Raw genomic sequence first — 17,223 nt, 5'->3', positions numbered from 1 at the left:
CCCTACCCACCATCTCTCAGCAAATAGTGACCTTGAAATCATATTGTCTATGTTACCGATAACAGGCGATTTGATACATTATATCTTTGTATGAAATACAGACATTACTACACTAGTAGTAAATTAAATTTGGTTTGTAATCCTTGTGTTTCCTGATTTATTTCTATCAGTGTAATTAAAATTACTCTATATAGAAAAGAACAAACACCGTGAACCCTACAAATATTTTATCTCATTGACGAGGAGAGAGACAGTAAAGCACCGTGTCTATGACATATACATAGTAAAGGCAGATGTATGTATGTATGTATAAAAACAGATCACAGTAACAAAGGACGAAATATCACTGAAATAAAACATGATAATCAGGCATCAAAATAAACAGACAACAGAATTAAAACCATTGCTTAAAATGAACAGACAACAGGATTAAAATATTAATTCTATAAGTATTAGTTACTGTTAAGAGAAAAAAATATAAGATATAACATTGTGACAAAATTCAGGACAGCAAAGTATTAAAGGATAAATAGTTTGTTTAAACATGGTGAACCCATAAAAAACAAGTTCAGTCTTTATTTATACTTATGGTGAAGTATACCTAACTGCAAAAACCAATGCTTGGTTACCCCAGTTAATGAAACAAACTAAATGATAAGTAGAAAATGACTGCATCATTCATAATGGTTTATGTTGGAAGAAAAATCACGTCATACAGATTAGATGAACAATTGATGAATTAACTGAATATGAAAAACAAATATTTTTTGAAATCTGACACATATAGATATAATTTGATTTCTACCTTCCTACAAGATTCAATTGTCTTAATAACTAGTGAAAGAAATATAGTTATAAATTAAAAACAATGTAATAAATATATACATGTATATACATATATCTCTTAACTGTGCTCAATAAGGGGGATAACTCTGGTAAAAAAACACATTTTGTTTTCTAACCCATGCTTCTCCTGCTTTTCCCCCAATAATTTGACATGACCTATCTTTGTGCAGTTAACATATTAAATAATTATATTCCCCATCAATCAGTTGGTCATTATTACCCATACACCTTACTGAAAAGGAACAAGGAAAAGTGGGTATCTTGAGGTATTGATTAATCATTTTACGTTATCTTACAAATTAAATTACTTCATGCAATATCTAAACATCACACGTTTTCTTAAAGGAGCTAATACCACAGGTCTATAGAATAGATCTGGTTTGGTGCTTATAATTTTTTTAGTCTAGACTTGAAACTCTTAATAGAGTCAGACACACTAATGTCATGACAACGCCATACAAATTGTATGTGTGTGACGTCATTAAAGATGGAGTCTGGACTCTAAAAGGTTTATAAGCACAGGGCATGATCTTTTGGTTCTGGCACAGATTATCCATACTTATCCTCATCTCGTTATATCATGTGTTCTAGGGTATATGTAATCATCAAATAGCAACATTACTATCACTATTGTGTAAATATTTGAATCATAAATCAATAAAAGTCAAAATGATAAAATAAATATACATGTACAAAATATGTAAATATGAATCATGTCGTTGTACTAAAGGCACACTATAACAATACAAAGTACATCTACATAAATAATAAATGTATCATACTGAACTTATAAACATACATGTATTAAACTAGACAGGTATTGGAGCATATAACATTTGAATGAAGAATAACTTTGTAATAAAACATTTCTAACAACTGTACAAAGTTTAATCAAGTATGGTGGTAATAATGAAATAACAGTACTAATAAGGAATGATAGAACATATATCACAGAATTCTCTACAAGGTTTGTTTTTTTATCATATAATTGTTTTTATCATCGCATTTTCATTTCAACATTAATTTTTAAGATTTTGCTATAGTTAATTTTTTTTTAAAGGTTACCAATAAAGTCTTGATACTTTTCAAACCAAATATTATGCCAATATATCAACATTGGTTAAAGTACAAAGGACTTTGAAAACTTTGAAAACTTTGAACAGTGACTTTAAAATATATTCTGGTCAAATATATAGCATTAAAATTGACTATTATGATGTTGATTCAATGGTAACAAAGAAATCTGCTGATTCAGTATTAACACAGAAGTCCGCCGATTCAATATTAACACAGAAATCTGCTGATTCAGTATTAACACAGAAATCTGCTGATTCAATATCAACACAGAAATCTGCCGATTCTGTGTTAATACAAAAATCTGCTGATTCAATTAACAGCTCATGTTATTCCTGTTTTGTCCTCAATGCCCAATGCTGATTCAGTATTAATATAGGGATCTGTTGATTCAGATGACATATCAATCAAACTCGTCATTCTTGTTTTACCCCAATGTTGAATAATATAACATTTCAAACTTTTTATTCTTGTTTTTGTCTTTACAGATATTAAACCCCCAGTGCCCATGATAAAACCCTGATATTTCACAGGAGCGTCATACTAAAGCTATGTTGTTTTTGATTGTGAATACACCAGTTAGTAAGCCCTCGGATCGACCGCCACGCGCACCCGTCTCTGAGGTGACAGTGAGCGTGCTCTCAGTTGCGCCTTGGCTGCCTTGCGCCTCGACCGGTCGCGTGAGCGTTTGATGAGCGGATCGGTCCCCTCGATGATCCGACGGGAAGCATCGTAATCGCTGACAAAGCCATCTTCCATGTCTGCCAGAGCTTCCTCGAGGTTGGTCGTTGTGAAGACCTGGGCGTGGTGAGCACCGATGAGTTTCTCAAGACGAGAGATGATCTCATAGTCGGGCACAGCCAGAGTGTTCATGTCCAGACCAAGCATTCTCGACACAACGTTGCGGAAATCAACCAACTATAACAAAACATTAAAATTACATTACATTAGAATTACATTCCATTATTGGCATTTAAAGTTATACATATTGGGCTGAATTTATGAAGCCTGTTTTTCTTAAACACAGCTATTTAAGAATTGTAAATACATGTAGTTACAAGTTTCAGACTAATTCTGAACGACAAAAACCTGTATCTCTGTACAATGCAGAGTTGAATGGACCTTTGACAAAATAGTGGTTGATTCCATGAATATCTCTATCTAGTGCCTCGTCTGTAGGAGGACAGCCACTCCTGGGGAGATTCTTTACTGAAGATGTCATCATTCTTGCACTGCCACAAAGACTGTCACTCCCAGACTAGGATACTAAATCCAAACTAGCACTGGACAGAGCTCATTGTAATAAGTACAGTTGTGATCACCTGTACTCATGAATCACTGTCATATCAGGTGTTTGTGAAAGATGACCATATCCTCCCCCACCAGTGACACCTGTCATGATTACTACCATCATAGGCTTTGAAAATTCAGCCCATTTTGTTTATTTATAATTGGCATTTTAAATTTAATTTTCAGCAACTTTTACAACACTGTAGATAGCAAGCAATACAATTTTGAAAATATATAATTAAGCTACATTCCAATGAAGATTAGGGATGTAACTGGACCAGCAATGGATGTCAAAGAGATTCTGTTGCAACTTGACATTCATCCCTCATATATGTGGTTTGTCCTACTCAAGTTTTAATATTTTGATGCCAAAGTTAAGTCTGAGATGTATCAATGCAACTTTGGAATAAAGAAGCATAAAATCAAATTCTTGCTTGATAGTAGAACAAAAACAAAATGTGCAAAGCAGGTTTCCACATTTTGTAAGTTCACATATTCAATTAATTATGATGATTAGTTTAACTCTGTTATAACTATATACCTGTTTCTCTGTCTGCTATATGACATCTAGCATGTTATAACAATACTTGTTTCTCTCTCTATTGTATGATATCTAGCATGTTTTGAATTATATTATAACAATACCTGTTTCTCTCTCTGCTGTATGATATCTAACGTGTTCTTCGTGGACCGCAGCTCACTGGAGAGAGCGTGTACAGCATTCTCCGACACCACCTGTTTCTCCTGGTACGTAGACGCATGGTCTTTGCACTCGCTCTTCAGTTCACTGATCTTGTGGGCCTGCCGGCGCCGGAGGGTCTCAAGCTCCTCCACTTGTTTGGCCAGTTCTTCTATGTCTTTTCTCTGTTCTATAGTCCTCATCTGAAAGTATAATAGAAATAATAAGATAGGACAAATCTTTTTAAATTCTCTTGTCTGAATAATCTGAATCACTTCATATGAAAGACAGACTCAAACTTTAGAGTCAGGAAAGACTCAAACTTTAGAGTCAGGAAAGACTCAAACGTTTAGAGTCAGGAAAGAATAATATTTGTTTAACCAACCTCAGCACACTTTAACTAGGGATATTTGGTGTCTAACATTGTTAATTTGTGACATGGTCTATGTAGTTAGGGTGGAAACTCAATGCTGTTACATAAGCTACTCCCACGAAAAGGAAGCAATGGATCTTTTATATGCACTTTCCACAGACAGTACACTACATACCACAGCTTTTCATGTACCAGTTGTAGGGCACTTATTATGATAGAAAAATAAATCACCAAGTTCATAAAGAGTAATTGATCCTATCACCGGTTATACTTCAGGCAAGCACTCTACCACTAATTTCTTGCTCTAGCCAGTGCATCACGACTGGTATATCAAAGGCCGTGGTATGTGTGATCCTGTCTATAGGAGAGTGCATATAAAAGATCCCTTGCTGCTAATCATAAAGAGTAGCCCATGAAGTGGTGACAGTGGGTTTCCTCCCTCAATATCTGTCTGGTCCTTAACCATATGTCCAACGCCATATAACCGTAAATAAAATGTGTTGAGTGCATTGTTAAATAAACCATTTCCTTCACCTTCTACCACTAAACTAAACACACACCCTCCCCCCAATGTTTTAGTCATGAAGCTATGAAAAATTATATTTATCATGGTGCATTACATATGACACTTTCTTTCACTAACAATTAAGCCACTATCGAGGACAGACATTCCTGGTAACAGATGCTCAGACTCAGCACAGTGTAGTTGAGCCGTAACTGAATATATACAGAACACCAAATTAAACACAAATCAGGTTCATGGTTAGTTTGTAATGAGAATAAATGTACTTGATGACAAAAGCTCAATTCTGTGAGGTGATAAATGGTACATCAACCTGTAATTATTTGCAATGTCAATATGTGTTAAACCTTTATTAAGTAAACTAAATTTTATGTTACAGCTGAAAATGTTATTCACGTTTCTTTTGGCATTCAGAATATAATCTCAGTTTTCTGATGATGATGTTGACATTTAGTTGACTAAACGTACAGACTTTTACCATGTGGTTTTAAACAGAGACTTATTTTTCTTAACTATATAAGCTCGGAAATTAAACTTGACCATGCACTAACCTGGAGTTCTGATGACCCGAGTAGCTGAGCCTTCATGTTGATGAGCTCCTGCCTGGTGTCGTTGAGCTGCAGCTTGTACTTGTCTACCAGCTTCTCGAGCTTCCTCGTCCGAAGGCTCTCGTTGTCGCGCTCCTTGAGCAGGTCCCCACGCCCATGCAGCCGCTCCTCCAATGTGGACATCTTCTTTCGCAGCAGGTCGATGTGCAGCTCCTTGCTCTCCAGCTGTTCCCGCAGACCCTTGACCTTACGCTGCAGGTTGTACACCTGGGTGCTGCGGCCGGCCAGCGCCTCATTCTCCAGCTTCACCAGCTGCTCTGCGCGTGCTATCAGCGCATCCATTGTCATGTCCAAACCCAGGTCCACGGAGATGCGATCCATCTTCATTTTCTCACCCAGTCTCTGCAGGATTCTTAAATACTGGAAAGGAAATGTACAGCCACCAGTTAGTAAAGTCATTCTAATTTAATTTAATTTTGTTCATGTTCTTCAATTAAAAAAGGGATTGATTTTACATATGTAGAAATGTAATTTCAAATATATAGTGTCTACTTTAAAAAATTATTAGGCTTGTGAAATGATTTATAGTCCTTCCAAAGGAAATGCCTTCTTTATACTATGGAATTTACTACATTTATTTCTGAGCTGACTGTTTTATAAATTGCGCACAAAAATTGTATTTTTGTAATATTTTCAGAAAATTTTAAAAAAAATTCCTATGTCATAACAAACTGAAATTATTTACAATAAACATTTTTGTAGGATGGGATGAACTATATTTGATTCCATTTTTATTTAATTCCACTTTGTTCATGTCCTTGAACTTAAAAAATATTGCTTTTTACATATGCAGAAATGCATTTCAAATATGTAGTGTCAACTTTAAAAAAAGATTAGGTTTTGTAAAATGATTTAAATACTTTAAAAAAAATTGTTCCCAGAGACATAGGCAAAGTTAAGGATCAGGACCTTGAATCACTGCTTTACATTAATGAAAATTACAACACAGATGCATGTCTGTAAGTTGTTACAACTGTATGCAGGTACAAGCACTCATACATTCATATATATATATATATACTATCATATGACGTTATCTTGTCAAACCAGGGTATCTTGAGGTGAAGAAAATTTCACTAACAACTATGACATGTATCTTGAAGTACTGTTGCGTTATTTGGTTTGGTCTTTTCAACATCAAAATAACTACATTTCACTGTATTGTCATTACTTTTATCATTAGCTTTACTACTGCTGGGTCATCAGACTGTTTATGTATATAATTATATTTATCACATACCTGTTCAATCTTACTATACTAATACAAACATCAAATCCATGCAATAAAATAATCTGTATTAGCACATGTGCAATCCGGACCAGAACTTTTATATGGGGAATCCCTTTTTTGTTTTTACTGCAGTTAGCGCCTGACGTCATATATGATTTACAAATGACGTCACATCGTATTTGAAACATTACACAAGGCTGCCCCAGAGTATGATTCTTAACGTTAAGTACATCCATGAAAGGAGTTTTGATCATAGATTTAATAAAGTGTTGTTATGACATTAAATTAAAAACCGTTTTTGTAAAATATAAAAGAATGTATGTAATAAATACAGAACTTCACATACATTGTTTTTGCTTCCTATTTATTGCACTCGTTTATTTTGCGAAAGAACATACCACTCGACCGCTACGCGGTCTCGTGGTATATATTCTTGCGCAAAATAAACTCATGCAATAAATAGGAAGCGAAAACAATGTATGTGAAGTTCTGTATATGTATACATCATATGTAAGCACAGAAATAAAGCATTTAATATTGTATTGTATATACATTTTGTTGTGCACAGATCTCCAAAACCATCAAAATACTTGAACTAATGGTATTGTATTCCATCAATATTGATAAGATTATTACTGCCGTTGGCTACTTACTGTCTCTTTGTCTGTTTTGAATCCGTCCCTCAGTACATCCCCAGCCACCAGCTCCCCCTCGGCACTGCGTAGTCGGGCCTGCATGTCCATGAGATCAGATTCCGCCTGCTTGGCGCGAAGATTACTCTCACGCTGAAGTTGTATCTGGTTCTCCAGCTGTTCAGACAAAACTCTCACTCGGGAATCCAACGACTCGGCTTGCTGTAAAGTACCAGTCATCCAGTTAGACATTTATATTTATTTAAATTAGTTCAATTTTTTCATTTAATAACATAGGAAATAGGATTTATTTTGTTCAGGTCAAATGGGAAATTCTGCAAGCCTCACAGAATTCCTCATTCTTACCTTCAAATGACAAAGCCAATATCCAATGTCCATTTACTTTTCTGTGTGTATTAATTATCCTTATGAAAACAATGTTATTACTCTGCATACTGTGGCATCATTTCTAGGGTTTATTAATGCATAATATTATTAAAAATTTATTTTTTACTATCATTATTATTAAGTCTCATTTACAGAATTCTTGATACATGTGTATTATTATTGTTATTATGATCATCGGCACATACTTGTTCGAGTTCCTTATTATTGTGCATCATGTTCCTGACTGCATCCTTGATGCTGTCCTCACTGGGGTGTACGGCTGTATATGCGTTGCTAAGCAGTGCCGCAATCTGCTCCCGGAATAGGCTGTACTGTGTGGCTGTGCTGTGAACATTGTGAGATGTCTCGCGCACTTCACGGTCCAGGTGGCTGAGTCGCCCTTGACGCAGCTCTAGTTCCTGCTGTGTCGCTTCCAGAGATCGCTGAGTCGCATTGAGTCGTTCCTTCATTATGTCGATCTCACGCTCCATGTCGCGTTTTCCTGCCAGTGCATTGTCTCGTTCCTAAAATGTTGAAACAATTTTTAAAAGATAATTTATAGCCTTTTAGTCACAGTATTAAGTTGCGTGATTATATGTATAAGTGCTGCAAATGCACTGTCTTTCCAAAAATATTAAAAAAAGTTATTTCAAATGTTTGTTTTTTTTAATACACTGTAAAACTTATTTTTATTTAAGTGCTGTCAGTGTTTTGTCTCTCTCTTGAAGGGTGGGATGTAGCTCAGTGGTACAGCGCTCACTCGCTGTGCAGTTGGTCTGGGATCGATCCCCATCGGTGGGCCCATTGGGCTATTTCTTGTTTCAGCCAGTTCACCACGACTGGTATATCAAAGGCCATGGTATGTACTAACCTGTCTGTGGGATGGTGCATATAAAAGATCCCTTGCTGCTAATCAAAAAGAGTAGTCCATGAAGTGGCAACAGCGGGTTTCCTCTCTCATTATCATGTGGTCCATAACCATATGTTTGATGCCATATAACTGTATATAAAATGTGTTGAGTGCTTCTTTAAATAAAACATTTCTTTCTCTTTTGAAATAGATTATTTTGGGTTTACACAGTTGTTTCTCTCATAATATCATAATATAATTCTGTATGAAGGAATTATTATCTACATAACTGCTAGCTCCCAATGTGTTGTGTCTTTCCTAGAATATTCTAGTTCTTTCAAATTTGTAGTTCTCCATCAAATTTTGAAAAAATTTGTATAAAGGGATTATTACTTTTAATCATTTGCAATACATACTGTTATAACTTGGCCAATTAATAAATACAGTGCTGATTTTAACTTTGACATCCAGTAGTCATACTTTTGATCATTGTTGAACTGATTACAGGCCCTCACTTACTCTTTTGTAACAATCACTGTGAATCATCATTTCATCACCCCTAAATCACTGTTGATGAGACTTCTACATCATGCTCCCGGGCCCACTTCCAACACCAGCCTCATGATGGATGGTCTACAAGACAGTACTTACCATCCTGATGTTCTCGATCTTGGTGGTGTACTTCGTGGCCACCTTCTGCTCCCGGCCCAATTCCAACACTAGCCTCATGATGGTCTACAACACTGTACTTACCATCCTGATGTTCTCGAGCTCTGCAGTGTACCGCGTGGCAACCTTCTGCTCCCGGCCCACCTCCGACACCAGCCTCATGATGGTCTCCCTGCTCGCCTTTGTTTCCAACTCTGTGCTCGTCAGTGCCTCGTTCAAGTTCAACAGCTTACCCTTCAACATGGCGTTCTCCTGCATTAAGTCCGTAACCTGAAACAGGAGTTAAAAACATGTCACTACTTGTGTCTACCATACTCCAATTATTAAAAATGTATAATCTAAATTAACCCACAAGCAAATTTGTTTTTTTCACAGCAGTGTTTGAAAAATGTTTGAGAAAGTCACTAGCTCTCACAGATGTTTGGCTTGGGGGTTTTTTGGGATTCCATCCAATTTTTTCCCAATCTGGCAACTAATCCTATCTTAGTGCCATGGATCAGACCAGCTTTATTAGCGACAGAGGATGAGGATACAGGTGGGTGCTGTCTGGGTGCAGAGACTGCAACCATTTTTTGACTGATGCCCTATGTATTATAGTAATACAGTTGACAGTTTCCACTAGCCCAGACCATACATTCACTCGCTGGGATGGAGGGCTAGTGGATTTGTCGAACTCTGTTCCAAGGTTGAACACAACGTGAATATGATAACTGACATTTAGCATCTGGTGGTGTGTACAAAATTTGTATGACACATCCAGATATGCACTAGGTGGGTAATAAAGAGAGATGTGTAAATAATGTGTTGTGTATACAGATAGACATTTACTTTTCTAACGACAATGTCGACGGAAATCTCTGATGGGTCTAGATCGAGGTATGAGTCTGTGCGTAGAAGTCCACTGATTTGTGAGATGATGTCCGCCAACTTCCTCTCACTCACATGTGAACGTGACTCGGCAGCCTCCCTTTCCTCCAGCTGCTTTCTGTAACAAAAACATATGTTGGCTAAGTATGGACAACGGAACATTACAGAATGTTACAGACATAATTTAATTTCGATAACAATTTCATTCAAATATTTTCAAGACCATTAAATATATAATAATCAAATAAAAGACAATAACCATAGGAAGATTTCTCAAAACTATTTTTTATTTACAAAAATAAGTTAGACTTTCTCAAAGGACTTAAAATATAGCCTAAAGATAAATTATTTACGGAAAATTTAATTTTCACACACATCGAGCAGGATTCATTTGACTTGTCTTATCCTATCTTAGTCTAATTTCATTTACTGGGCTCACCCTGCCCATATAGCAAAATTAACCAATTACTAATTTTTAATCTAAAATGATTACAACATTTAACATCTGGCTAATAAACTTACCTCAGTTTGATCTCCAGTCCCTAATAAACCTATATTTAAACGAGCCACTTTCTAACAATTTTCAAGGAAATTCTTCAATATCTGAAAAATGGCTAAACGAAAAACCCTTCTACTGTGAGCCCTTTGAGTTGAAACTAGTCAAAAAGGTGGGGTTTTTTTACCTCAATCTGGTCTCAAGTTAATAATAAACTTTTGTTTAAACAAGCCACTATTAACAATTTTCAAGGACATTCTTCACATTATCTGTAAACTGGCTAAAAGAACAATCCTTCTACTGTGAGCCCTTCAAGTTAAAAGTAATCTAAAAGTTTTTTTTTTTACCTCAACCTGGTCTCCAGTTCCTGCACCCTCTCCTGCTGGTCTCGATAGTCGTGCTGTAGAGAGTGCACAGCCAGCTCACTGCGGCCTGCCACTGATTCGTACGACCCGGCCTTGTCCTCCAGCTCTCGAACACGGTCCTTTAATGTCTGAACCAGCTCACTTAATCTCATCTCATTCGATCGATTCGAATCCATGATGGCTTGCAATTCCTTTATCTTAACTGTTTTCACTTCCAACTCATTCTCAGCATCTCGAAGCTAGTGTGTAAGAGAGAAATGGAAAGAGAAAACATATCACAGACCTATTTTCAAATGTGCAGTCAACCTGTTTAAGCATCCCCTTTAGTAAACAGCCACCTGTCTTAGGAGCATATCTTGTTATTCTCCCAAATCATCTAATACAGTACAAAATAACCTTTATTAAACAACCACCTGTCTTAAGATGCCATCTTGTTATTCTTCCAAGTCATCTAATATAGTACAAAATAACCTGTATAAAACAACAACCTGTCTTAAAATGCCATCTTGTTATTTTCCCCAAGTCATCTAATATAGTACAAAATAACCTATATTAAACAACAACCTGTCTTAAGAGGCCATCTTAGTCTCCTAAACCATCTAATATAGTGCAAAATAAACTGTATTAAAGAACCACCTGTCTAAAGAGGTCATCTTGCTGTTCTACAAAATAACTGGGTATACATGTAGTACAAAATGACCTTTATTAAACATGCTGCTTTTGACTTAAAAGACCATATTTTGATTTGCTTGCTTTGGTGACTGCTTAACCCAGGTTTCACTGTGAGAAGTTATGAAAGCAAAGAGAAAAACAAAGAAAGGAACATTTGTTTAACGACACCCCAGAATATTTTAAACTACAGCCATTTGTAGTTTAGCATATATGGCTATTTTGATATTTGGACTAAAGTTAGAGAGGAAACCCACTTCTGCCCCCACATGTCTACTCCAACCAAAAAGTGCAAAGAATATTTAATATGTTCTGTCCCAAAGACAGTACTACTTGTTGGGCACAGGATGGAACGAATGAACGAATGAATGTTTAACGAAACCCCAGCACAAAAATACGAATCAGCTATTGGGTATCAGAAAAAACCCTTAGATCATCAAGTGTCATCTATACTGCAACCTATAGCTAATCAGGTGAGTGCTCTACCACTGAGCTATATCACACCACTGGATAAAAACTATTTCTTTACAAATGTTCAGTTCAAAACCGATTGTGTTGGTCTTCATCTGCTTTTTAAATTTCCAGATACAAGCAAATTTTAAAATCTGCCTGGTGCCAATATGGGGCCTAATTCACAAAAGTCTCTTAGGCTCTGCTAGACAATAAAGCATCCTCTTTGTAAGTTTTTTTTAGCATTGCACTGCGAGATCGCAAAGTTGTGAGAGGTTAGTGAATTAGACCCCTGATCCTTAGTTGATTTTTTCTTTTACAAAGAGTCTGCAGGCCTCTGAGAATTCAAAAATCTGTGTGACCCTTTATCGGTTATGCAGAAATAAATCCAGGTAACCCATTTCTTTTTAGCGTAACCCGTTATATCCATGTAAATGGTGCTGGAAATTCTGCACAAATAAAAAATAGGTTATACAAAATTACATTTACACACAACACGTGAAAGAAACAACCGTTCTGGAAATTTTTAGAGGCCTGGGCCCCGTTCCACAAAGCGATCTTAGTGCTACGATCACCTAAGTACATAAGGTAGCTATGCACTTAAGGTGATCTTAGGGCTAAGATCGCTTCGTGGAACGGGGCCCTGGGGCCCAATTCACAAAGGTCTTTTAGGCTCTGCATTGCACTGCAAGATCGCAAAGTTGCAAGAGTTTAGTGAATGAGGTCCCTGGTCTGCTTCCCAACAGATGTGATCTAATAATATCATCACAATGCTTTCAGTTTACCTGTATAGACAGTCTGTCGAATTTAACCTGCATCGCCGCCAGTTCTCCACGGGTCGTGTCCAACAAACCCCTATCTGCTTGGTACAAGGTATCCAGCTGAAATGATGATACACACAATCAGTACTTTTATTATTTTCAACAACCACTAAGGTAACAGGACTGGAAACTGAAATAATTTTCATTAAGAAAGGCTAAAATCCAGCTCCAATAATATGAATATTAACAATGTTAAAAAGAGGTCAAACAAATTACCGGTAAGAGAATTAGGCAAATTGGGAAATATACTATAAAGACTGAGTGCCCATATTTATCATTCAAACTTCTTTTCCTTTTTAAAAAAAAAAATGTCTTAAGAAGATAATTCCGCTCAGTGTATTTCAAGTTAAAACAAATGGATTACAATACTTCCTTACTAACAGAATACACTGCCGATCTGCACTGGCTGGAACGAGAAATAGCCCAATGGGCCCCGACATCCCACCCCTAAAGCAGAAGTAGTAAGGGGGCAAAAATGGGTCCTAAGATAAAATTATATCTCTGTTGGGAGTACTGGTAGTGCTAATACATGTATATATAATATAATAAATATAATCATATAAATAATTGTGCTTTTTACCCTGATATCTGGAGAATGGTGTATCGTTGGGGCTGAATCCACACTGAAAGAAAACATAAAGACAATGAATGTTAAATACTATATCACAGTTGTTGCATCTACCTAACATTTGCAGCCCAGGGGCCTAGTTCACTAAATTCACACAACTCTTCGATTTTGCAGCTTAATGCATAAAAACTTACAAGGACAATGTGATGGTACTTTATGAATTGGGCCCCTGTCTTCTAGGATGGCAGTAATATACGAATATACAGATTTATTATCTACATAGTTCAAGATATTCAGGGAAATATAACCAGTATGACACATGTGTGTCATAATGATTTCATGTGCACGATGAATGACGTAATTTTGGGAAGCAATGTCATAACTTAATGAAGCTTCTCCAGTCTTAGTTCTGTATAAAAGCTTACCAAAATGATGTCACTTCATCGACTCCTTTTAGTTAAGTTTAAAACAATCTGACATGATCCTAGCTTTTTATTCATAAAAATAATATTATGGATAATATGGTTAATAAAGAAATTATTACACTTGCGTGTGAATTGTACTGATTTTACGAAACGAGGGTCACGATTAATGTATTACTCTCGATCAGGTAATACAACAATCCTGATGCTCATTTTGTAAAATCAGTATGACACACAAGCTTGTATAATAATCTCTGTGTAACTTACAACTCCTGTGAATATGATGTATAATATATGTGATATACAACGGTGTGATATACAACTCATATATGAATGTGATGTATAAATTATGTTAATTCAGTCAGACTGTCCTCTAGCCTAACTCTGTTTATATGTAACCTTGTACAAGACTAGAATAAACATGTAGTTACTAGTGATATTAAAACTGTCAATTTTAACAACCAGTTGCCAAATTCTTTGTCTGAAATGCACTTTACTTACACCTTTAGTGTGATCATTTTCTACCTGTTCATTAAAGTTATATATTGGTAACTATATAGTACAATGAGTGTTAACACTAGAAGAAGAAACTGGATGTCCTTTTGTAAACAAAACAAAAAACAAAAAAACTATGATCCACCTGTGACTTAGTAGAAACTGGTTCAAAAGTCGATATATGTATACGCATACAGGTAAGTGAATTAAACATATATTTTTTCTTCGAAGTTATCATTACCTGGCCAAGTGTTGAATAAGTGCATCTTTTTTCCTTAGTTCTTCCCTGTATGATCTCAATTGCTCTTCAAGCTGTAAAACAAAATGTCAGAACTTAATGCTAACTTTTAAAAAAGATTATTCCTATATATAAATATATAATTAACATCAATTACTAAAAATAGCTGTAACAAGTGTCATACATATGGATAAAATATATACTGTAATGAAATTTTAAGAAATGTCTATCAAATTTAGTGAACTATGTCATTTAGTATACACTGCTTGACAATGAATATGGTTTTATGTTTTAATTATATGTATGTAACTAATTAAATTGATACTGTTTTAATAATAATCCACTTAATGAAATGATACACTTATAAATAATAATAATAATAATATAAAATAATAATAATACGAATGTTGATATTAATTAAATTTACAATTTAAAAAATACAATGTTAAATACTTACATCAATGTAATACATGTATGAACTTGTTATTACATATTATCGTCCTAAGATATTATTACATTAGATTACATATTAATAATGTTCTACATGGTGTGTAAAATTCATAATACCTCATTTGCGGATCGTCTGGCTTGTGTAGATGTGTCGTATCTGAGTATCCCTGCAGTTGGGGATGACGAGCGGTATCCATGTGCTAGCGCGAGTTCTTGTTCTAAGGCGCGGATTTTCCTTGCATTGGCAGTGTTTGTAGTTGTACTTTCAAAGGCTGTTCGTCTCGTTCCAGATATTAACGGTAGACCGTCTCGATTTAGTTCCCTGAGGTAGCTGGCCATTTTTTAAAAATTGTGATAGAAGAGCACAGATTATGTGACCACCGTTAAAAAAAGACAGTTTGTGGTGTTATTTGTGATCACAACATCGTTCCTCCAAACACCTTCTCATAGCAACAACAAAACAATACATAACAGGGGCACCTGCAAAACGAGACTGTGTCGTCACTTCCGCTTATAAATTACTTGGTTGGTAAATAACGTAAATATTTAAAGTGTATTTGTGCCAAAAGTAGAGGATCTGGGGGGGGGGAGGGTAGAGGGGGAGGGTAGAGGTGGGGGGTAGGAGCCCGGCCCTTCCTCTTAAATTTTGCTAAAGTTATATTTTATTTATTTTATTTTATTTTTTTATGTTGGAAAATCCGAGGAATCCCTTCAGGAACATTTGTGCTCTTCGGTTACATGTTATCCCCGCCCCCCCCCCCCCCTCCTCCGATAGATTTTCTGGATCCGCCACTGGCCATGTACAATACATGCTTTAATTATTTGTTCTTAGGAATAAATATTCTTATGACAGTACCAATGACATCTTGCTTATGATTCATATATAAAGAAAATATAGTATTGACTGACAATATTATTTTTTATAACGTCATTCATTCATAGAGAAAATATAGTATTGACTGACAATATATTTTTTTTATAACGTCATTCATTCATTTATTTATTCACATGCTTCCATACCACGAAGGTTTCAAGCATGTCTGTCCCGGGGTCGAGTTCTGGATAGCCAGAGGTCCACTCCGGGACAGAAAATTTAACGGGATAATTTTGAATTTTACTCAAAAATTAAAAATATATATAGGGGGACAAATTTAACTATATTTAAAAATTTTTTTTATTTAAAAACTATTATTATATCCAAAATTTTCCTAGTGTAATAAATTTGTCACCATTTTAAATGGGCGTTCTAAATTAAAATAATACAACAAACTCTAAGCCCTATCTAAAACGAAGTTGGAAGTTGTTGATTGAAGGTTGTCACAGGAGGTTGATATTAAAATATAATACTAACAGTAATTTACCTTTATGGGGAGGTACCGGGTCCATTTGTAGTTTCAGCGTGGCCGAAAGGGGGGGGGGGATCAGGGAGAGCGAGGGACGGGGGAAGGCCCCAGACAATCCTATCTCTCCCTAAATCCAAAACGCCTACGCCTAACCCCTAATTTCTGGTGGCATCCCCCTCCCCCCACCCACCCCGAACTACCACCCCCATCCGCCCAACCGTCGCGCCAGCCGGAACCCAGCACCACTCCCCTAACAAATAATATACTAAACCAGCGATGGGGTCTCCAAGTGATGGAAGACACTGTAATTAACCCAGCCCTGGCTACAGAAAAATAACTTTAGTAGATTAAATACTTAGGACAAAATTAAAAGTTAACAAATCATGGTAGAGGAAATGCACCCGGTCGACGCGAAGACCCATTGCGCCTCTCAGTTAACCCAAAAAACAATATATATATATATATATATATATATATATTTTTTTTTTTTTTTTTTTTTTAAACAAAGTAAATTTTTAAAAACTGGATAAAACAAAACACATTAAAAAGAGCACGCCAGTAAACAATTAAAGTTAAAAAACACCAAACACATTATAAATTTTTAAATAACAAAACCTAAAATTGTTAAGGACAAGCCGGCGAAGGATGGAGTGCATTATTGCCAGATAATGGACCCCAGCCTATACAAACCCGAAGCTGACCAAACTAAAATAAATAAACATACATTCACACATCCATACAAACTAACATTTAAAAATAATTAAATAAAATTTAAAACTGTTAAAACAAGCCGAGAGAAAATTCTTTAAAAGCGAATAGAGCGCGAAGCGTTATAATCCGCGGACCATTTCGATTCTTGCATTCCAATCTATTTTCA

The 17,223-nt window shown here is 35.8% G+C and overlaps 1 protein-coding gene across 1 annotated transcript; it reads right to left on the bottom strand.

Annotated features, from left to right (window-relative positions):
* Window positions 1–212: 212 nt before the first annotated feature.
* LOC121371316 (coiled-coil domain-containing protein 170-like) lies at window positions 213–15,758 on the bottom strand. Its single transcript, XM_041497120.1, has 12 exons — window positions 15,121–15,758; window positions 14,557–14,627; window positions 13,411–13,453; window positions 12,795–12,890; window positions 10,873–11,129; window positions 9,991–10,147; window positions 9,247–9,432; window positions 7,850–8,167; window positions 7,278–7,478; window positions 5,337–5,753; window positions 3,856–4,092; window positions 213–2,838 (listed from the first exon to the last, which is right to left on the bottom strand). The coding sequence occupies exons 1-12, from the start codon at window positions 15,340–15,342 to the stop codon at window positions 2,500–2,502; spliced, it is 2,544 nt and encodes an 847-aa protein (XP_041353054.1). The 5' UTR covers window positions 15,343–15,758; the 3' UTR covers window positions 213–2,499.
* Window positions 15,759–17,223: the final 1,465 nt, after the last annotated feature.

The sequence above is a fragment of the Gigantopelta aegis genome, chromosome 4 (assembly GCF_016097555.1).
Source record: "Gigantopelta aegis isolate Gae_Host chromosome 4, Gae_host_genome, whole genome shotgun sequence".
NCBI classification, from domain to species: domain Eukaryota; kingdom Metazoa; phylum Mollusca; class Gastropoda; order Neomphalida; family Peltospiridae; genus Gigantopelta; species Gigantopelta aegis.
Note: the sequence above shows the minus strand (reverse complement) of the source record. Positions and strands in the feature narration are given on the sequence as shown.